A 22,278-nucleotide genomic window follows, 5' to 3' on the forward strand; every position below is an offset into this window, starting at 1 on the left:
GCTGGATTAAACTGTAACTGGTTATTCCCTTGGCCTGTCCCTCATGGTCGTAATGACCTCTGCTGGCCATGTGATATATTATAGTTATGTCAAATCAAATGTTTTGTGGTTCTATTTCAGAAAACTATTTGTATTTTTAAAGGTGCAATAACAATAACAACAACAACCCCAATACACACACACAAAATTACTAGTTTTAGTCCAATCTCTTTATTAATTGTTGAATGCATCAGGGCAAACATGTGGAGCCTTGAGTTTTGCCTGGTCTCAAAGGAGAGCTGGAAACATAATTTCAGTTGATCTGACTTCATCCCCATGCAGGTTAGGCTGTTTAAAATCCCCTTTCTGCAACAACAGGGTTGGTATTATTCATCAGCAATCAATACACATACACAGTGAGGTCCAAAACTATTGGGACAGTGACACATGTTTTGTTGTTTTGTCTCTGTACTCCAGCACTGAATTTGAAATGATACAAGTCCGGAACCTCCTGAGATGGTCTACGGTCCGGAAACTCCGGAGACTGTCTACGGTCCGGAAACTCCGGAGACAGTCTACAGTCCGGAACATCCTGAGACGGTCTACAGTCCGGAACATCCTGAGACGGTCTACAGTCCGGAACATCCTGAGACGGTCTACAGTCCGGAAACTCCTGAGACGGTCTACAGTCCGGAGCCTCCGGCGACGGTCCCCATTCCGGAGCCTTCGGCGACGGTCCCCAGTCCGGAGCCTCCGGCGACGGTCCGCAATCCGGAGTCTTCGGCGACGAGTCGCAGTCCAGAGCCGCCGGCAACGATCTGCAGTCCGGAGCCTCCAGTGGTGGTTCCCAGTTCAGAGCCTCTGTCTAGGGGTTTTGTATGTCTATGTTGGCCTGATATGGTTCCCAATCAGAGACAGCTGTTTATCGTTGTCTCTGATTGGGGATCATGTTTAGGTAGCCATTTTCCTCGTTTGTGTTGTGGGATCTTGTCTACATTGAGTTGCCTGAGTGCACACCTGTAGCTTCACGCTTCGTTCGTTCGTTCGGTTGGTTGTTTTTTGTTTTGTTAGGTGAGTTTCAGTTGATAAAAAATATGTGGAACTCTACTCACGCTGCGCCTTCGTCTCATCTTTACGACGAACGTGACAGCCTGTCTGTCTCGTCCTGTGTAACGATCGTCGTAATCCTCCTCGTCTGAGGAGGATAAGTTAGAAGGATCGGAGGACCAAAACGCAGCGTGGTATGTATCCATATTTATTCGAACACTTATTCAACACGAACAAAAACAATAAACAAAACGAAACCAACGACGCTACAGTCCTGACCATGTGAACCTATAAAACCAAGAACGCAACGAACAGGAACAATCACCCACAAACAAACAGTGAGAACAGCCTACCTAAATATGGTTCCCAATCAGAGACAACGTAAAACACCTGCCTCTGATTGAGAACCATATCAGGCTAGTTAGACAACCCTAAACCAAACATAGAAACACATAACATAGAATGCCCACCCAGCTCACGTCCTGACCAACTAAACAAAGACTGAACAAAGGAAATAAGGTCAGGAACGTGACATCCTGACTCCTGACATGTTCATGTCTTTGAATATTGAAACAATGTTGCAAATTTCCGAGAGACAGAAAGCAAGGTTTATACAAATCTCTGGGGTTGAAAACTAAATGTTAGTCTAAAAGACATGTGAGATAACATCTAGATGCTTTTTTGTTTATTTTTATTTCACCTTTATTTAACCAAGTAGACCAGTTGAGAACAAGTTCTCATTTACCTGGCCAAGATAAAGCAAAGCAGTACGACAAAAACAACAGCACAGCGTTACACATGGAATAAACAAACATACAGTCAATAACACAATAGAAAAGTCTATATACAGTGTGTGCAAATGAGGTAAGATAAGGGAGGTAAGGAAATAAATAGGCCATAGTGGCAAAATAATTACAATTTAGCAATTAAACACTGGAGTGATAGATGTGCAGAAGATGAATGTGCAAGTAGAGATACTGGGGTGCAAAGGAGCAAAAAAATGAATAACAGTATGGGGATGAGGTAGTTGGATGGGCTATTTACAGATGGGCTATGTACAGGTGCAGTGATCTGTAAGCTGCTCTGACAGCTGGTGCTTAAAGTTAGAGAGGGAGATATGAGTCTCCAGCTTCAGTGATTTTTTATAGTGGAGATCAAGTTTAGAACTTGCCTGGCTGGGCTGATGAGACAGTGGTTTGCTCAGTTAGATGGAACAGAGTAAATAGGCATTTTTATGTCATAGATTTAGCCGTTGGTAACTTGTGGAAAAGACACGGGCTGGCAGGCAGTTTTAACCAATCAGCATTCAGGATTTAACCCATCCGTTGTATAATGCTTAATTATAAACTGGGTGGTTTGAGCCCTGAATGTTGATTGGTGTCACGTTCCTGACCTGTTTTCCTTTGTTTTGTATTCATTTTAGTTGGTCAGGGCGTGAGTTGGGTGGGTTTGTCTATGTTTTGTATTTCTATGTGGGGTTTTGTGTTCGGCCTGGTATGATTCTCAATTAGAGACAGGTGTGTATTGTTTGTCTCTAATTGAGAGTCATACAAAGGCAGCCAGGGTTTCACTGGTGTTTTGTGGGTGTTTGTTTCCTGTGTCAGTGGTTGGACCACACAGGACTGTTTTGAGGTATGTCACGTTTGTTGTTTTGTAGTTTGTAGTGTTTTCCTGTTATTTTCATTAAATCATGAACACTTACCTCTCCGCATCTTGGTCTGATCCATGCTCCTCCTCGTCTGAGGAGGAGAACGACATTGACTGCCTTAACAGAAACACCCACCACAACAGGACCAAGCGGATTGAGGAAGGAAGGCAAGAACAACAGCAATGGGGAAAAGAGGAATGGACTTGGGAGGAGATTCTGGACGGAGAAGGACCCTGGGCAGAGCCAGAGGAGTGTCGCCGCCCCAAAGCGGAGCTGGAGGCAGCGAAAGCGGAGAGGAGGTTCTATGAGGCAAAAGCACGTAAGAGCGGCTGGAAGCCCGAGAGGCTCACCCAAAAATGTCTTGGGGGGGGGGCTAAAGGGGAGTGTGGCGAAGCCGGGTTGGATACCTGAGCCAACTCCCCGGGCTTGCCGTGGAGTAAGAGGGCGTCGTACTGGTCAGACACCGTGTTATGCGGTAAAGCGCACGGTGTCCCCAGTACGCGTGCTTAGCCCAGTGCGGGCTATTCCACCTTGCCGCACTGGGAGGGCTAGGTTGGGCATCGAGCCGAATGCCATGAAGCCGGCCCAACGTATCTGGCCTCCAGTACGTCTCCTCGGGCCGGCGTACATGGCACCAGCCTTACAGGTGGTGTCCCCGGTTCGCCTGCATAGCCCAGTGCGGGCTATTCCACCTCGCCGCACTGGCAGGGCTACGGGGTTCATTCAACCTGGTAAGGTTGGGGAGGCTCGGTGCTCAAGAGCACGTGTCCTCCTTCACGGTCCGGTATATCCGGCGCCACCTTCCCACCCCAGCTCAGTACCACCAGTGCCTACACCACGCACCAGGCTTCCAGTGCATCTCCAGAGCCCTGTTCCTCCTCCACGTACTCTCCCTATGGTGCGTGTCTCCAGCCCAGTGCCTCCAGTTCCGGCACCACGCACCAAGCCTCCTGTGCGTCTCCAGAGCCCTGGACGCACTGTTCCTTCTCCCCGCACTCGCCCTGAGGTGCGTGCCCTCAGCCCGGTACCTCCAGTTCCGGTACCACGCACCAGGCCTAGAGTGCGCCACGAGAGTCCAGTGTGCCCTGTTCCTGTTCCCCGCACTCGCCCTGAGGTGCGTGCCCTCAGCCCGGTACCTCCAGTTCCGGTACCACGCACCAGGCCTATAGTGCGTCTCAGCCGGCCAGAGCCATCTGTCTGCCCAGCGCCGTCTGAGCCATCTGTCTGCCCAGCGCCGTCTGAGCCATCTGTCTGCCCAGCGCCGTCTGAGCCATCTGTCTGCCCAGCGCCGTCTGAGCCATCTGTCTGCCCAGCGCCGTCTGAGCCATCTGTCTGCCCAGCGCCGTCTGAGCCATCTGTCTGCCCAGCGCCGTCTGAGCCATCTGTCTGCCCAGCGCCGTCTGAGCCATCTGTCTGCCCAGCGCCGTCTGAGCCATCTGTCTGCCCAGCGCCGTCTGAGCCATCTGTCTGCCCAGCGCCGTCTGAGCCATCTGTCTGCCCAGCGCCGTCTGAGCCATCTGTCTGCCCAGCGCCGTCTGAGCCATCTGTCTGCCCAGCGCCGTCTGAGCCATCTGTCTGCCCAGCGCCGTCTGAGCCATCTGTCTGCCCAGCGCCGTCTGAGCCATCTGTCTGCCCAGCGCCGTCTGAGCTATCTGTCTGCCCAGCGCCGTCTGAGTCATCCGTCTGCCACGAGCCATTAGAGCCGCCCGTCTGTCCCGAGCCAGTAGAGCCGTCCGTCAGTCAGGAGCTGCCAGAGACGCCCGCCAGTCAGGATCTGCCAGAGACGCCCGCCAGTCAGGATCTGCCAGAGACGCCCGCCAGTCAGGAGCTGCCAGAGACGCCCGCCAGTCAGGAGCTGCCAGAGACGCCCGCCAGTCAGGAGCTGCCAGAGACGCCCGCCAGTCAGGAGCTGCCAGAGACGCCCGCCAGTCAGGAGCTGCCAGAGACGCCCGCCAGTCAGGAGCTGCCAGAGACGCCCGCCAGTCAGGAGCTGCCAGAGACGCCCGCCAGTCAGGAGCTGCCAGAGACGCCCGCCAGTCAGGAGCTGCCAGAGACGTCCGACAGTCCGGAGCTGCCCTACAGTCCGGAGCTGCCGTACAGTCCGGAGCTGCCGTACAGTCCGGAGCTGCCCTACAGTCCGGAGCTGCCCTACAGTCCGGAGCTGCCACTCAGCCCGGACCTGCCGGAGTCCCTCAGCCAGGACCTGCCGGAGTCCCTCAGCCAGGACCTGCCGCCCCTTATCCCGGTGCTGGTCCTTATCCCGGTGCTGCCCCTTGTCCCGGTGCTGCCCCTTGTCCCGGTGCTGCCCCTTGTCCCGGTGCTGCCCCTTGTCCCGGTGCTGCCCCTTGTCCCGGTGCTGCCCCTTATCCCGGTGCTGCCCCTTATCCCGGTGCTGCCCCTTATCCCGGTGCTGCCCCTTCATTTAGGTGGGGTTAGTGGGAGGGTGGTCATTGGGAGGGGGATAAAGAAGCGGGGATTGATTATGGTGGGGTGGGGACCTCGTCCACCGCCAGAGCCGCCACCGTGGACAGACGCCCACCCAGACCCTCCCCTAGACTTTGTGCTGGTGCGCCCGGAGTTCGCACCTTAAGGGGGGGGTTCTGTCACGTTCCTGACCTGTTTTCCTTTGTTTTGTATTCATTTTAGTTGGTCAGGGCGTGAGTTGGGTGGGTTTGTCTATGTTTTGTATTTCTATGTGGGGTTTTGTGTTCGGCCTGGTATGATTCTCAATTAGAGACAGGTGTGTATTGTTTGTCTCTAATTGAGAGTCATACAAAGGCAGCCAGGGTTTCACTGGTGTTTTGTGGGTGTTTGTTTCCTGTGTCAGTGGTTGGACCACACAGGACTGTTTTGAGGTATGTCACGTTTGTTGTTTTGTAGTTTGTAGTGTTTTCCTGTTATTTTCATTAAATCATGAACACTTACCTCTCCGCATCTTGGTCTGATCCATGCTCCTCCTCGTCTGAGGAGGAGAACGACATTGACTGCCTTAACAATTGGCTGACAGGTGTGGTATATCAGACCGTATACCACGGGTATGACAAAACAGTTATTTTTACTGCTTTAATTACGTTGATACATAGTTTATAATAGCAATAAGGCACCTCAGGGTTTGTGATATATGGCCAATATACCACGGCTAAGGTCTGTGTCCAGGCACTCCGGCCCTTGGCCGTGGTATATTGGCCATATGAATCAAATCAAATGTTATTGGTCGCATACACATATTTAGCAGATGTTATTGTAGGTGTAGCGAAATGCTTGTGTTCCTAGCTCCAACAGTGCAGTAGTATCTAACAATTCAGTACAATACAAAAATCCGAAAGTAAAAGAATGGAATTAAGAAATATATAAATACTAGGACGAGCAATGTCGGAGTGGCATTGACTAAAATACAGTATATACACATGAGATGAGTAAAGCAGTATGTAAACATTATTAAAAAGACTAGTGATTCCGTGTCTACAGTATGTGCATAGGGCAGCATCCTCTAAGGTGCAGGGTTGAGTAGCCAGGTGGTAGCCGGCTAGTGATGGCTATTAAACAGTCTCTGATGGCCTTGACATAGAAGCTGTTTTTCAGTCTCTCAGTCCCAGCTTTGCACATGTACTGACCTCGCCTTCTGGATGATAGCAGGGTGAACAGACCGTGGCTCGGGTGGTTGCTTAAATAACCCTTGCCGAAGACCAAAACGAACAAAAACGTCACAAAATGTCATCATTGTCACGCCCTGACCATAGTTTGCTTTGTATGTTTTATGTTTTGTTTGGCCAGGGTGTGATCTGAGTGGGCATTCTATGTTGTATGTCTGGTTTGTCTATTTCTATGTGTTTGGCCTGATATGGTTCTCAATCAGAGGCAAGTGTTTTTCGCTGTCTCTGATTGGGAACCATATTTAGGTAGCCTGTTTGGTCATTGTGGGTTGTGGGTGATTGTCTATGTGTAGTGTTTGTGTCAGCACGATTGTTCATTAGCGTCACGGTTGTCACTTTGTTGTTTTGTAGTGTTCAGTTTTCCATTAAAATGACGAACACTTACCACGCTGCGTATTGGTCTGACATTTCTTACTCCTCAGATGAGGAGGACGAAGACAGCCGTGACAATCATAATATATGCAGGAACTGTTCCAAACTGTTCCGGCTAGGAAGGATGCGAACGCCTAAGGCTAGGAGCCGGTATGCCGGCGACAGGCTACTACAGAACACAATTACACCTAGAACAGACACTGCTGTCAAAGTAATACAGTACAACGGTTTGATTTGTTTGATCTTAGCTAGCTACATAGCCGTCTTTGTATCAAACATAATTGTGTAGTTATTGAGGTTCGCTAGCCAGCTATTTTCGTCGTAACGTAACGTAGCCAACACTGCTAGCTAGCCAGCTAGCCACCGAATAGCAGCATTGTAGAAACGAGTGCATTACAACGGAACGACTTGATTAGTGTAGTGTTAGCTGGCTACACAGTTGTCTTTGCTATCTTTGATTTGTTTGATCTTAGCTAGCTACTTAGCTAGCTACATAGCCGTCTTTGTATCAAAGATAATTGTGTAGTTATTGAGGTTCGCTGAGGTTCGCTAGCCAGGTATTCTCGTCCTAACGTAACGTAACGTAACGTAGTCAACCCTGCTAGCTAGCCAGCTAGCCACCGAATAGCAGCACTATAGAAACGATTACATTACAACGGAACGACTTGATTAGTGTATTGTTAGCTAGCTACATAGTTGTCTTTGCTATCTTTGTATCTAAGATAATTGTGTAGTTTGGAGTAATTATCGGTTAGCTAGCCAGCTATTTTCGCCTGCCGCGCTGCCGTCCTCCTACCTAGCCAACACTGCTAGCTAACACTGCTAGCTAGCCAACTTCTACCGAATAGCAGCACTGTAGAAACTTACATTACAACGGAACGACTTGATTAGCGTAGTGTTAGCTAGCTACATAGTTGTCTTTGCTGTCCTTGTATCCAAGATAATTGTGTAGTTTAGAGAAATTTAGAGAAATTGTCGAGGTTACCTAGCCAGCTTCACTTTCAACAACTCAGCCACTGCTAGCCAGCCTACTTCACCAGCCAGCAGTACTATATCATTTTAGTCAATAAGATCTTTTATTTTATTTGTTTTTTGCAACGTAAGCTTAACTTTCTGAACATTCGAGACGTGTAGTCCACTTGTCATTCTAATCTCCTTTGCATTAGCGTAGCCTCTTCTGTAGCCTGTCAACTATGTGTCTGTCTATCCCTGTTCTCTCCTCTCTGCACAGACCATACAAACGCTTCACAACGCGTGGCCGCGGCCACCCTAACCTGGTGGTCCCAGCCCGCACGACCCACGTGGAGTTCCAGGTCTCCGGTAGCCTCTGGAACTGCCGATCTGCGACCAACAAGGCAGAGCTCATCTCAGCCTATGCTTCCCTCCAGTCCCTCGACTTCTTGGCACTGACGGAAACATGGCTCACCAAAGATAACACTGCTACTCCTACTGCTCTCTCTTCGTCTGCCCACGTGTTCTCGCACACCCCGAGAGCTTCTGGTCAGCGGGGTGGTGGCACCGGGATCCTCATCTCTCCCAAGTGGTCATTCTCTCTTTCTCCCCTTACCCATCTGTCTATCGCCTCCTTTGAATTCCATGCTGTCACAGTTACCAGCCCTTTCAAGCTTAACATCCTTATCATTTATCGCCCTCCAGGTTCCCTCGGAGAGTTCATCAATGAGCTTGATGCCTTGATAAGCTCCTTTCCTGAGGACGGCTCACCTCTCACAGTTCTGGGTGACTTTAACCTCCTCACGTCTACCTTTGACTCATTCCTCTCTGCCTCCTTCTTTCCACTCCTCTCCTCTTTTGACCTCACCCTCTCACCTTCCCCCCCTACTCACAAGGCAGGCAATACGCTTGACCTCATCTTTACTAGATGCTGTTCTTCCACTAACCTCATTGCAACTCCCCTCCAAGTCTCCGACCACTACCTTGTATCCTTTTCCCTCTCGCTCTCATCCAACACTTCCCACACTGCCCCTACTCGGATGGTATCGCGCCGTCCCAACCTTCGCTCTCTCTCCCCCGCTACTCTCTCCTCTTCCATCCTATCATCTCTTCCCTCTGCTCAAACCTTCTCCAACCTTCTCCAACCTATCTCCTGATTCTGCCTCCTCAACCCTCCTCTCCTCCCTTTCTGCATCCTTTGACTCTCTATGTCCCCTATCCTCCAGGCCGGCTCGGTCCTCCCCTCCCGCTCCGTGGCTCGACGACTCATTGCGAGCTCACAGAACAGGGCGCCGGGCAGCCGAGCAGAAATGGAGGAAAACTCGCCTCCCTGCGGACCTGGCATCCTTTCACTCCCTCCTCTCTACATTTTCCTCTTCTGTCTCTGCTGCTAAAGCCACTTTCTACCACTCTAAATTCCAAGCATCTGCCTCTAACCCTAGGAAGCTCTTTGCCACCTTCTCCTCCCTCCTGAATCCTCCTCCCCCCCCCCCTCCTCCCTCTCTGCAGACGACTTCGTCAACCATTTCGAAAAGAAGGTCGACGACATCCGATCCTCGTTTGCTAAGTCTAACGACACCGCTGGTTCTGCTCACACTGCCCTACCCTGTGCTCTGACCTCTTTCTCCCCTCTCTCTCCAGATGAAATCTCGCGTCTTGTGACGGCCGGCCACCCAACAACCTGCCCGCTTGACCCTATCCCCTCCTCTCTTCTCCAGACCATTTCCGGAGACCTTCTCCCTTACCTCACCTCGCTCATCAACTCATCCTTGACCGCTGGCTACGTCCCTTCCGTCTTCAAGAGAGCGAGAGTTGCACCCCTTCTGAAAAAACCTACACTCGATCCCTCCGATGTCAACAACTACAGACCAGTATCCCTTCTTTCTTTTCTCTCCAAAACTCTTGAACGTGCCGTCCTTGGCCAGCTCTCCTGCTATCTCTCTCAGAATGACCTTCTTGATCCAAATCAGTCAGGTTTCAAGACTAGTCACTCAACTGAGACTGCTCTTCTCTGTATCACGGAGGCGCTCCGCACTGCTAAAGCTAACTCTCTCTCCTCTGCTCTCATCCTTCTAGACCTATCGGCTGCCTTCGATACTGTGAACCATCAGATCCTCCTCTCCACCCTCTCCGAGTTGGGCATCTCCGGCGCGGCCCACGCTTGGATTGCGTCCTACCTGACAGGTCGCTCCTACCAGGTGGCGTGGCGAGAATCTGTCTCCTCACCACGCGCTCTCACCACTGGTGTCCCCCAGGGCTCTGTTCTAGGCCCTCTCCTATTCTCGCTATACACCAAGTCACTTGGCTCTGTCATAACCTCACATGGTCTCTCCTATCATTGCTATGCAGACGACACACAATTAATCTTCTCCTTTCCCCCTTCTGATGACCAGGTGGCGAATCGCATCTCTGCATGTCTGGCAGACATATCAGTGTGGATGACGGATCACCACCTCAAGCTGAACCTCGGCAAGACGGAGCTGCTCTTCCTCCCGGGGAAGGACTGCCCGTTCCATGATCTCGCCATCACGGTTGACAACTCCATTGTGTCCTCCTCCCAGAGCGCTAAGAACCTTGGCGTGATCCTGGACAACACCCTGTCGTTCTCAACTAACATCAAGGCGGTGGCCCGTTCCTGTAGGTTCATGCTCTACAACATCCGCGGAGTACGACCCTGCCTCACACAGGAAGCGGCGCAGGTCCTAATCCAGGCACTTGTCATCTCCCGTCTGGATTACTGCAACTCGCTGTTGGCTGGGCTCCCTGCCTGTGCCATTAAACCCCTACAACTCATCCAGAATGCCGCAGCCCGTCTGGTGTTCAACCTTCCCAAGTTCTCTCACGTCACCCCGCTCCTCCGCTCTCTCCACTGGCTTCCAGTTGAAGCTCGCATCCGCTACAAGACCATGGTGCTTGCCTACGGAGCTGTGAGGGGAACGGCACCTCAGTACCTTCAGGCTCTGATCAGGCCCTACACCCAAACAAGGGCACTGCGTTCATCCACCTCTGGCCTACTCGCCTCCCTACCACTGAGGAAGTTCAGTTCCCGCTCAGCCCAGTCAAAACTGTTCGCTGCTCTGGCACCCCAATGGTGGAACAAACTCCCTCACGACGCCAGGACAGCGGAGTCAATCACCACAATCCGGAGACACCTGAAACCCCACCTCTTCAAGGAATACCTAGGATAGGATAAAGCAATCCTTCTGACCCCCCCCCCCCCCCCCTTAAAAGATTTAGATGCACTATTGTAAAGTGGCTGTTCCACTGGATGTCATAAGGTGAATGCACCAATTTGTAAGTCGCTCTGGATAAGAGCGTCTGCTAAATGACTTAAATGTAATGTAAATGTCATACCCCAGAGTCCAGTGGTGAGAGCAACTTTGTTGCATTTTCTGGGGAGAAAGAATATTTTATTTAACTTTTCAGCATTGATTTAGTTGAGCGCTCTCCCTTAGTAAACTATTAGACTATGTTCAGATACACAGACAGACAAGCAATAAGTCAGATTGTTTGTTTGATTGATCAATTGGTAAACTGGAGCAGAGATGTCAGCCAAACACCAAGCAGAAGTAGAAATGAAGGGAAATTGAATTGACAGACCAAGAGATAAAGAGACAAACACTATCAGTTTAGATGATTACAGGTCTGGTCATCAATTTTGAATTTCTTTGTTTTTTCTTTGAAAGGGAAAGGTGGGATACCTAGTTAGTTTTACAACTAAATGCATTCAACTGAAATGTGTCTTCCACATTTAACCCAACCCCTCTGAATCAGTAACAAGGGAAGTGCTGGTCCTGACCGACAAGGTTATTTCATTACAGTATCACTTTCAAATAATACGTTCATAAACAAAGTAGACTAACACAGCAGAAATTATGTAACAAAATACTCACACCTCCATCTTTAGTTTAAGTTAAATGTAGTATTGTGCCTAGATACCTGCTCTGGAGATAGCTGTGACTTCCTAACAATTTTGTCTAGCTCTTTCACTTTACTTTAGACACATGTATAAAGGGTGTGGCACAGGTATTCGATGGGGAACAGAAATGGACAGTGTTAGTAATAATCCTTGGAACCCAACATTAGAGTCTGCCCGACTGCAGGTGTTGCTGAGGGGACCAGAAGATTGCTGGTTCGAGCCTACAGAGACGGACATAATCTACTCTGTCAAAAACACAAGTAATAAAATATTCCTGCAAATTCATCTTTATACTATATATAGTATCATACTGATACTATCTGTAGACTGTAAGTTAGGCTATTTTATAAACGTCTATCTAGGTCCTCATGCCGACTGTGCCAACATCCCAAAAATATGGGCACATGTGCAATGACATCCACAGTCCACTGGACTGCAGTCTAAGCTTAGGACAGGTAGTTTTTGACACATAGTCTAGTTTAGTAGTATGTCAACTGGTTCAATACCAGACCAATATGAACTACATTACCTAACATCTGATATATTTATTTCTGGTCAGTCCATAACACTCAATTTGTAACAATGATTCATGTTTTAAATATTACTTTGACAAACGTTGTTACTATCAAAGTGACACTTCTGATCTTGACCAAACTGTTATGATCTCAAATAATACAATTATTATAGATCCTACTTAACATAGTAATATCTTAAAGTTATAGATATTTTTCAGATGCAACTTTAGGCCTAACTCCCACATTCTGTTTGAGGCCTTAATCAGAATGAAATGATATTCCCTTTTGGTTTCTTTATAGTACACACAATAACACAACAGGCCTAGAGTAGAAAAACATTAGTGTTTAGAATGATGTTTACAGTGTGAGGGGAGGAGGTAGCTTCACACACAGAGTCAACAGACACCCAGCAGGTCAAGAGATGCTCCCGTAACCTCGCAGCTTGGAGCAGAGGGCTGGGCTGCAGCTGTTCCGTTCTGCAGGCGTCTCCATGCCGCCAGAATGCAGACAGTAAACCTGCAGACACAGCTTCACACTTACATACGCACACACACACACACATATAAACACACACACCATGACCATGCTGCTTTATACAGTTACAGAATTCTCTATCCTCATGGCTGGCCCTGAATAACTTGGTGTCTCTTGTCTTTCTTGGGACATTATGTGGATCTCTCTACTAAGCCTATAAATTATTTCTGGTGAAAAAATAGGACAAAGGGGTGTAAACCAGTTTGTATTATTCAGTGAGCGAATGATGCATGATTTTTAAACTAGGTTATTGTTCTCAGTCAGATTGAATCGTTTCAAAGTGCTTAGGCTATAAAGCAATAATGCCCGAGGGGGTGTGGTATATTTAAGCAATAAGGCCAGGGGAGGTGTGGTATATGGCCAATATACCATGGCTAAGGGCTGTTCTTATGCACGACGCAACGCAGAGTTAGAGCAGTAAAAATACATGTTTTGTCATACCCGTGGTATATGGTCTGAAATACCACGGCTGTCACCCAATCAGCATTCAGGGCTCGAACCACACAGTTTATAATGCTTATTATAAACCAGGTAGTTTGGGTCCTAAGCATTATAAACTGGGTGGTTCGAGCCCTGAATGCTGATTGGGTGAGAGCCGTGGTATTTCAGACCATATACCACAGGTATGACAAATCATGTATTTTTGCTGCTCAAATTACTTTGGTAACCAGTTTATAATAGCAATACGACACCTCGGGGGTTTGTGGTATATTGCCAATATACCACGGCTAAGGGCTGTATTCAGGCACCCCGCAAGAACAGTCCTTAGCCGTGGTATTTTGGCCATGGCATCGCGTCCCCTGGCGTCTTGGAGGACGGGTGTTTGTTGAAAGCTGAAAACGTTCATGCAGGAGCTCGATGATGTCATCTGCGAACTCACTCCCCCAAGTCAGAGGCACCGATTTGTTGTCTTCGTTTTATTTCCCCACTGAAGTTTCTCCAATGCGTCGCGGACCGCAGCACAAACCGAGGAAGTCAGATAACTAAACTTTGCTGTCTAAACGACGTGGGATTTAACGGATTTAGCGACTGGACATAGACCCGAACAGCCCCTTTTCTGTGGGCGAGCGCGTGAACTTTTACTGGAACCGCAAAAATGAATCGGAGTTTTAATAAATCCCAATCTTCCCTGCAATATTTTGATTGCATCGCGGTTGAAGTGAAAAGCAAGGTAAGCCGACTAGCCTATCGATGGAACACATTTAGACACCATCATGACAATTGTCTTTGAAGTAGGCTAAATAGTTAGCCTAAGCTACTTCACATGCTCTGGAATGGGGTTTCTGGCTAAATAGACTCGGCTGTGGTGGAAGAGGTAGTAGACCGTACTGCTACTTGTCTAGTTTTGACCTGCCACATGCAATGGGAAAACTCACAAACTCTCAACAATTAAGCCACAGTTGGTTAGTTGATGAATTGGTTGTAAACTACTGTGATTTTCACAAAGCAACTTTTTCAAATTTCTAGTGGAAAACCCGCTGAAGTTTGGGACTATTCATGCGAATCCTGATGCCATGGCAGATGTTCTAGAAAAACTGGTTTTGCATTGAGGAAGGGTCGATTAAATGTGTTAATTATTCTAATTCGCAAGAGTAGCGGTCGAGATATGGTTATTTTTTGCAACATTTGTTGCAACTACACTTGATTGTTTTGATACTAACAGAGTTGACACTGGCCCTGAAACCATTAGTGGAATAGATCAATTCAGACGACTAGATCTCTTCACTACTGGCCCATGTCGTGTCCTTCCTCCATTCTGACATGTCAATATATTGCACTGATAGTATATTCTTCTACTACTATGATATCTGTTGCTCAGGTTATGTTCCTCCATCATTCCTCTCTTTCCTCCTCTCATACAAGGTTTAGGATGGAGCTGGTGCTGATGTTTACTTCATCCTCAGGTGGATTTCACAGCCTGTACACTTCTTAGGCAGGTTGTATAATCTTTGTGTAGTATTGTGGCTGCCAGTGTTTTTGCTCAAGGCTCTCGTTGGTGAAGTGCATCATGGCACCATGCCTGTCCGCCGCAGAGCTGATCCCCTCTATTGTTTCAGAGGGCTGAGTGAGTATTCAGCTCTAATTCAGAGTTAATATTCAGTCTCACGAATTCATACCGGGGCTGGAATGCTGCTGACCCGTTGTCTGTCTCTGTCTGTGGTGAAAGGAGGTCTTATTTCAGGAGCCCTATTAGAGGGTTAGGGCCCCCTTCTGGCTTATCTCTCCTGGGAACCCCTTAAGGAGCAAGCAGTTTAAAGTTGTGTTTGTGTGTTTAAAACAACCTCTGACAGGTGGAGAGGAAACTTGTCATCAAGAGCCATATTGGGTTGGGCTAGGTAGAGCAGGACTAAACGTGTCATCACAGAACTAATTGGCTGTTGTAGTGAGTCAACCAGTGTCATCCTCTGGTGACACAACAACCTAACTCACCATCACCGTTCTATTCAGGCCTGTTGGAGTGTGACCTCAATCAGGCACCATCTCTCCCCACTGAGCGAGTGAATCGGTATCAGTCTTTGTGATGTCATAAAGGAGTTTAGTTCCTGTTTTCACTGACCCAGGAGGAAAACCTGTTCTCAGGAGTTGTTCTGATAACACCAGACTAGAACAACGTGGCTTCTCAAAGATGAGCTGTGTTGCAACGGGCTGGTTTGTCTCAGCGCCAGGTGCTCTCTGTAGAGATGTCTTCACTCACCCGACAGTATCTACCTCACCCTCTCCCTCCCTCACGCATCACGGTTCATCTCTCAACCACTGGAATTTGCATCTCCATACAAAACTGTCCGTAGGTCGGCTGGGTAGTTTAGATTGTCACACGGGGAAGAAACGTGACAAGACAGAGAAGCCATTAGCAAACTTAGTCTAGCCTCCATCCATGTCAGTCAGTGTGTCGGCCTACTGCTTGAGCAGCTCAGCATGTCAGTCTGTACCTGTCTGGACCCGTTAACATTCTCCTGTGAAAGAGGAGGAGGTACTCTTTGTTAGTGTGATGTATTATTTTCAGGTTCTGATTCAAATTTAGCTCATGATCTTGTTCAGACTTGTAGCTGGCTGATTCCCTTTAGGCTGTGTTCATGTTTTAAACACAGGCTGGTTTAACAGCTCAGTCACACGGATGACACGGTAACATACTGAAACTGAAAAAAATACACTGACCTCTACTTTTCAACAGCTAACATATCTAGCACTTTTAGAATTCTATTTTTGAATCTATTTTATTTCTTTTTTTTAATCATAAAATCATATCATGACTCAGTGGTTTTCACAAGACCTCATTAGCCCACAAGCAGAGGGAGAACAGTCTGTCACAAACTCATCACTTATTGCTAAATGTAGGTTTGATTTGATGATTTATTTTGGTCTGTCTGTCTGTGCGTGTGTTTCTGTGTGTTTATTCATGTTGTGTTTGGCATCAGTATGAGTTGGATAACACACCTGGCATCACACTGCCTCGCCAACATATTCAGACGATATTTCACGATGTAATGACAAACTGCATGACAGGCCCAGTCTAACACAAACCTCCCAGCAGTCAAACCTAGGCCTTCCTCTAGGACAGACTGTCATCCGGCCTTCCTCTCTGAGCAGATAATTACCGCACCATAGCATAGTGCAGCACAGTGCGCCACCATCCACAAGTCACTACTGTTGTAATGTGACTGCTATCGTCAGAGACAAAGCCTAGCTTGTGTTGTGCAGGCCCAGTGCCCACGCATACAGTGATAGAGTTTCTAATGGCTATGTCAGTTACATGACCAGAGCTGTGACCCCTGGGTCACCCCAGCTGCTCTCCATGGTGGTCCAGTCTCTCTCTCTCTCACACACACACACAGACATGCCAGTACAGACAATCACGCCTCTGGGCATCCTGTTTGAGCAAACCTTGGTGTGTGTGTGCATGCTCAGTCAGTTTGTCCACCCCCATATAATGTTGTTCTGACCCGAACTGTTTAGTCTGTTGGCGTCATCTCATCCAGATAGGCTTGTTTACTGCTGACTCATTCACCTGCATTGTTCCTTTGTCTCAGGCGCCTTCCCAAATGGCACCCTACTCCCTATATAGTGCACTACTTTTGACCAGGGTTCTTGATCAATGGTACTGGACTACAGTGAGCTCCAACAGTATTGGGACCGTGACAATGTTAATGTTGTTTTGGCGCTGTACTCCAGCTCTTTTGATTTGAAATAATACAATGACTATGAGGTCAAAGTGCAGACTGCCAGCTTTAGTTTGAGGGGTATTTTGATCTGTATCTTGTGAACCGTTTAGAAATGAAGCACTTTTTTGTACATAGGTGGCATCCACGTTAACGTAGAAGTGTTTAGAAACGTTCTAATCTTACTTACAATAAAAGTGACACCAAAATGACACTATTTACTATTAATTTCTATTGGACACAAAATAAACTGAAGCACAACCAAAATAAACAGCAAATGCATCCAACGAGTTTGTACAGTAGAGTCACAAGCTTGATGTAATAATTGCGTGCTAGGAATACGGGACCAAATACTAAACTTTTGACTACTTTAATACACAAAAGTGAATTTGTCCCAATACTTTTGGTCCCCTAAAATGGGGGACTATGTACAAAAAGTGCTGTAGTTTATAAACGGTTCACCCGATATGGATGAAGATACTCTCAAATTATAGCTAATTAACCTCATGGTCATTGTATCATTTCAAATCCAAAGTTCTGGAGTTCAGAGCCCCCCCCTCCCCAAAAAAAACAATTGTCACTGTCCCAAAACTTTTGGAGCTCACTGTGTATTTAGGGAAAACGGTGCATTTGGGACAAGCCTAAACCTCCACTTCCCCCTTGCTTCAGTAGGATAAATGGAAGACATGGACATAGCAATTACGGCTCTTTTCTTTACCCGTGTCGTGGCTTGTTTTGAGCGTTACATTGTGTAAATAGTTTTATTGTGGTTAAGACTGTGTGTGAAGTTCAGAGAAATCATCTTCTTTAGACGTCCTGAAGGAATATTGTGTCTGTCTGCCGATTCTGTTTTGGCTGAACATCGTCTAACCTTGGTGGTGGATTAGAGAACAATGTGAAACACTGTGATTACTTAGTGTTTTAGGACTCTGTTCCACTGAGGTCTCTTATGTCTTACTATACGTTTATAGGCCAGGTCGATATTGATCCAGATTCAAGTATAAGGTCGGCTCAAATTGTGTTCAGTGCTGTGCTCTGTCACCAAGTCTTGCTAACTCATCCCTCTGTCTTGTCCCTGCAGTACGGAGCAGAGTTCCGACGGTTCTCCGTGGACCGTTTCAAACCGGGGAAGTTCGAGGACTTCTATAAGCTCATCATGCACGTTCACCGCATCACCAACATGGAGGTCATGATTGGCTACGCTGACATCCACGGAGACCTGCTGCCAATCAACAATGACGACAACTTCTGCAAGGCGGTGTCTACGGCCCACCCGCTGCTCCGAGTCTTCATACAGAGACAAGGTGAGGATGAGCTGGACTAATATATGGTGTTGCAGTTTGCTCTATCAGAAACAATCGTTTTCTTCTACGTAGTCATTGGTAATGATTAGGGTCTGTTTTCTCACCTAGCGGTCAGGATCCTTTTGTTTCCCTCACACTGGGGGGGTTACTGTCCTGTACTGCTGGTCCTCCATGTGTGTGTGATGGGTCAGTCCTGTGTGCTAACTAAAAGGGAAATGCTTGCAGGCGAAAGCAGCCAATAGAAAGGAGGCCGATGGGAACGTCTTCTTTCATGCCAGACATTACTGAGAACAAAAGCCCTGTTTGAATGAGATGCTCCTCACTATGTAGGGCTGAACATAGCACAGCTCATCCAAAGGCACTGCTCATAAACACTGAATGCCAGCCGGCATCCCTCCCCCATATACACAAGGCCTGCGGAAGCCTCTTCCCCTGTATACCAGGCATGGGACCAGGCATGGGGAGCCGACTGCAGCCGGCCCCAGCATACAAATGCATCCATCACCTTTCATGTGGAATGTTCACGTCATTGGCTGTGTTGTGTTTCCTGGTATACTGTCCCGCTACGAACTGCTACAGTTCGTGTTATGACAATACTCCCAATGATTGTAATACAAGTGGCTGTACTAAGTGGGGTGTTATCATGGCACATTGCTGACACAAAGGATTTGTCTGTTGAAAGGATGCCGCTCCAGTAGGAAGGAAGATTATACAATGCCTCTCCTAACAAAGAGATTTCAGGTGTTTTTTTGTTGTTGAAGAGTTAAGTAATGATAGTGAAGTATTCATATGTGTGCAGCAGGTTAAGGTGAACTTATTGCATTGGAACTCATGGTGTAAGCGTGAGTACTATTTACAGGAATTCACACTAGTTACTTTGGAGATGAGTCAGCATTCTGGAGCTGTGTATTGAACCTTACTGGAGGCCATTGTTCTAACGTCTAGTCATACTGAGGCCTATTCCTGCCTGTGTATCTGGAAGTAAAAATCCCCTGTGATGAGTAGCGCTGGGTAATACCAACCTACAAGCACCACAGGTTTCCCGTCAGTCACGCTGTCCAAGCATCTCCTGACCACCCTGAGAACAATCCTGGCCTCTGTCAGAGACGGTCAGTAGTTAGAACTATTGCCATCTCTCAGGGCCTCACACAGAGACATTAGTTTGACTCAGCGTCACGACTCTGTCACTCTGATCACACTGATCCTATTCTAATGCAGTATGGGTCGTCTGGACCTGCAGACTGACTGAACAAGCACTTAACTAGACCCTAACCTCACAGAGACAACAATACTGCTCATAACAGCAACAGACTTAAACATTGTCCCTCTCTATGTTTTGTGAGAAAGCTGGAAAGGAAATTCCTTATGCAAAACACCCCTCTGAGTGAAACTCTGGAATGGGTATATAAGACTGAACAGAGCAGGTAAATGTGCCTGACAATGGAGGTCCAAAGCCCAGAACCCCTCACTGTCTGTCAATTTATAGTCTTCTCTCTCCCACCACATGACCTCGGACCCAGTCAGAGTAGAGAAATAAAGTCAGAATAAAGTCAGGGTAGGGGGGTCACTAGATCACCTCCATGGTCCACTGCCATGACAAGGACCCATTTGATGTGCTGCTGCACAGGTGCACTTCTCCCCTCTGCCCGGGACCCACTAAGACCCTCAGATCTCTGGGTAATGACTAATCTTGAGTCCAGGGGGGGAACTGAACCTGGAAGAGCCCTGCAAAGGGCCCACTTCCTCCTGGTTTAATTTGAACTCACCACCCCACCCCCTACCTTTCCCCAACCCCCTACCCCGTGTGAGTTTGGAGACCTTGCTGCTGCTTTTACAAGGGTGTCTCTCTCTCTGACCGGTAACCAGGCCTGTCGTTAGTTTAGAGGGATCAGTCAGTAGCCACATGCATCATTGCATCTGGCTTTCACCCGTCCTGCCTGTGCTCTCCGTTGTTCAGTGAGTTATGAGGTTGTAGGACAATCAACATCAGACTGAGGAAGAGCGGGTTAAGGATCTTTCTCCACCTGCTGTTACACAGTAGTTTCCTGTTAAACGGGGAGATCCAGGGAGATTGGAATCATTTCTTTGCATAATTTACTAATCCTGTTACTGGAGCCACGTCTGTTTGCAAAATCATGATTAATAAAGTTCAGAGATGGGGAAGCTGTGGCCTCGACTAGTAAGCTGGTTACGGAGGGGGAACAGTATTAGGATTGTCCTGTAGACGTATAGAGCAGAGACAGCTGAACTCTGGAACAGTCTATTCTAGTGTATAACTTACAGTTTGGGAGCTTTGGAAGATACAGCATGAGTATGAGAAGAGAGGGGAAAGGAGTAGTGGAAAGCATGCCTGTATTCAGGCTCCCTGCCTGAGACAATGTGTGGGTGTGATTGTAGCTGTCCAGTCATGTGGAGCCTGCTGGTCACTCACATTAGCTCTGGGTCAGAGAGCTGCAGGGGTGGAGCTTTGTCTGGCCTCCCTTGTTCTGCGGTGGTGTAGCTTTAGTTTGTCTCTGAAATGTCACCCTATTCACCATATAATTCACTACTTTTGACCAGGCCCCTATAGGGAATAGGGAGCCATTGTGGAAGCGGCCTTAGTCTGGCCTTCTCTTTAGACCAGCTCTGGCATGACCACTTCTAATGTAGCTCAAGAGGATAATTGCTGCAAAGGTTAAGGTTCAACTTGTGAGTTGTAACTTTTAATAAAAAATCTTTGCCACAATGCAAATTGAGTCAAATTGCATTATAAATACAGAATGAAATAGCTGGCGCTCATGGTATGTATCAGGGGTAGGCAAACAGATTCAGTTGTGGGATGATTTTTGTCAGAGTGAAATGTCGTGGGGGCCGGAACATAATTATAATAATTTGTACACTGCAAATTGACCAAAAATAAATTGTATTTGAAAATAACAATTTCATACAGCGCCTTCAGAAAGTATTCACAACCCTTTTCCCACATTTTGCAGTGTTACAAAGTGGGATTAAAATGTAATTTTTTTGTAAATGTTATACACAAAATACTCAATGTCAAAGAGGAAGAAAAACTCTAACCTTTTGTAAAAAGAAAATCAGTAAAAAATAAAACACCATCTCCATAGATGAGTATTCAACCCTCTCAGTCAATGCAAATTAGAATCACCTTTGACTGATTATAGCTGGAGAGTCTTTCTGGGGAAACCCATTTTATTATTTTCAACATTTTTCATGCTCTGTCAAATTGGTTCTTGATCAATGCGAGACAACCGTTTTCAAGCAGATATAGGTCATCTGTAACTCGGCCACACAGGTGCATTCACTGTCTTGGTAAACAATTCCAGTGTAGATTTGGGCTTGTGTTTTAGGTTATTGTTCTGCTGAAAGGGGAATTCATCTCCCAGTGTCTGGTGGAAAGCAGACAACCAGGTTTTCCTCTAGGATTTTGCCCCTTGGCTTCGTTCTGTTTATTTTTTATCCTGAAAATCATTAAGTAATGGGGAGTTTAACGGGGCCCGACTGGTGCAGCTGTCTAAGGCACTGCATTGCAATGCTAAAGGCATCACTACAGACCTGAGTTCGATCCTGAGCTGTATCACAACCGGCCGTAATCGGGAGCCCCATAGGGCGATGCACAATTGGCCCAGCGTCGTCCGGGTTAGGGGAGGGTTTGGCTGGGGTAGGACGTCATTGTAAATAAGAATTTGGTCTTAACTCACTTGCCTAGTTAAATAACTTTTTTTATATATATATACAATCGTACCCCAAACATGATGCAGCCACCACTATGCCTCAAAATATGGAGAGTGGTACTCAGTAATATTTTTGTTTGGGGCAAATCCAATATTAGCACAGTGAATTGCTTTGCAAAACTTTTTGCAGTATTACTTTAGTGCCCTGTTGCAAACAGGATGCATGTTTTGGAATATCTTTATTTGCTACAGACTTCCTTCTTTTCACCCTGTCCTTTAGGTTAGTGTTGTGGAATAACTAGAATGTTGTTCATCCATCCTCAGTTTTCTCCTATCACAGCCTTCCTCTCCGGGAACTGAGTTAGGAGGACGCCTGTATCTTTGTAGTGACTGGGTGTATTGATACACCTTCAAAATTGTAATTAATAACTTCACCATGCTCAAAGAGGCCTATTCAAAGTCGGCTTTTTTTATACATACACACACATACACAAACAAACAACTTTGGGGGGACAGAAATAAATGACT

General features: G+C 47.2%; 1 protein-coding gene across 1 annotated transcript in view; it reads left to right on the forward strand.

Moving 5' to 3' along the window:
* Positions 1 to 13,477: 13,477 nt before the first annotated feature.
* Positions 13,478 to 22,278, forward strand: part of LOC129819993 (partitioning defective 6 homolog gamma-like) — a 45,304-nt gene continuing 36,503 nt past the window's right edge. The window contains exons 1-2 of the mRNA XM_055876770.1: positions 13,478 to 13,789; positions 17,857 to 18,079. Coding sequence (XP_055732745.1) covers positions 13,715 to 13,789; positions 17,857 to 18,079 — 298 coding nt within the window. The 5' untranslated portion in view covers positions 13,478 to 13,714. The remainder of the gene's footprint in view (positions 13,790 to 17,856; positions 18,080 to 22,278) is intronic.

This window comes from Salvelinus fontinalis, chromosome 22 (genome assembly GCF_029448725.1).
Source record: "Salvelinus fontinalis isolate EN_2023a chromosome 22, ASM2944872v1, whole genome shotgun sequence".
NCBI classification, from domain to species: Eukaryota; Metazoa; Chordata; class Actinopteri; order Salmoniformes; family Salmonidae; genus Salvelinus; species Salvelinus fontinalis.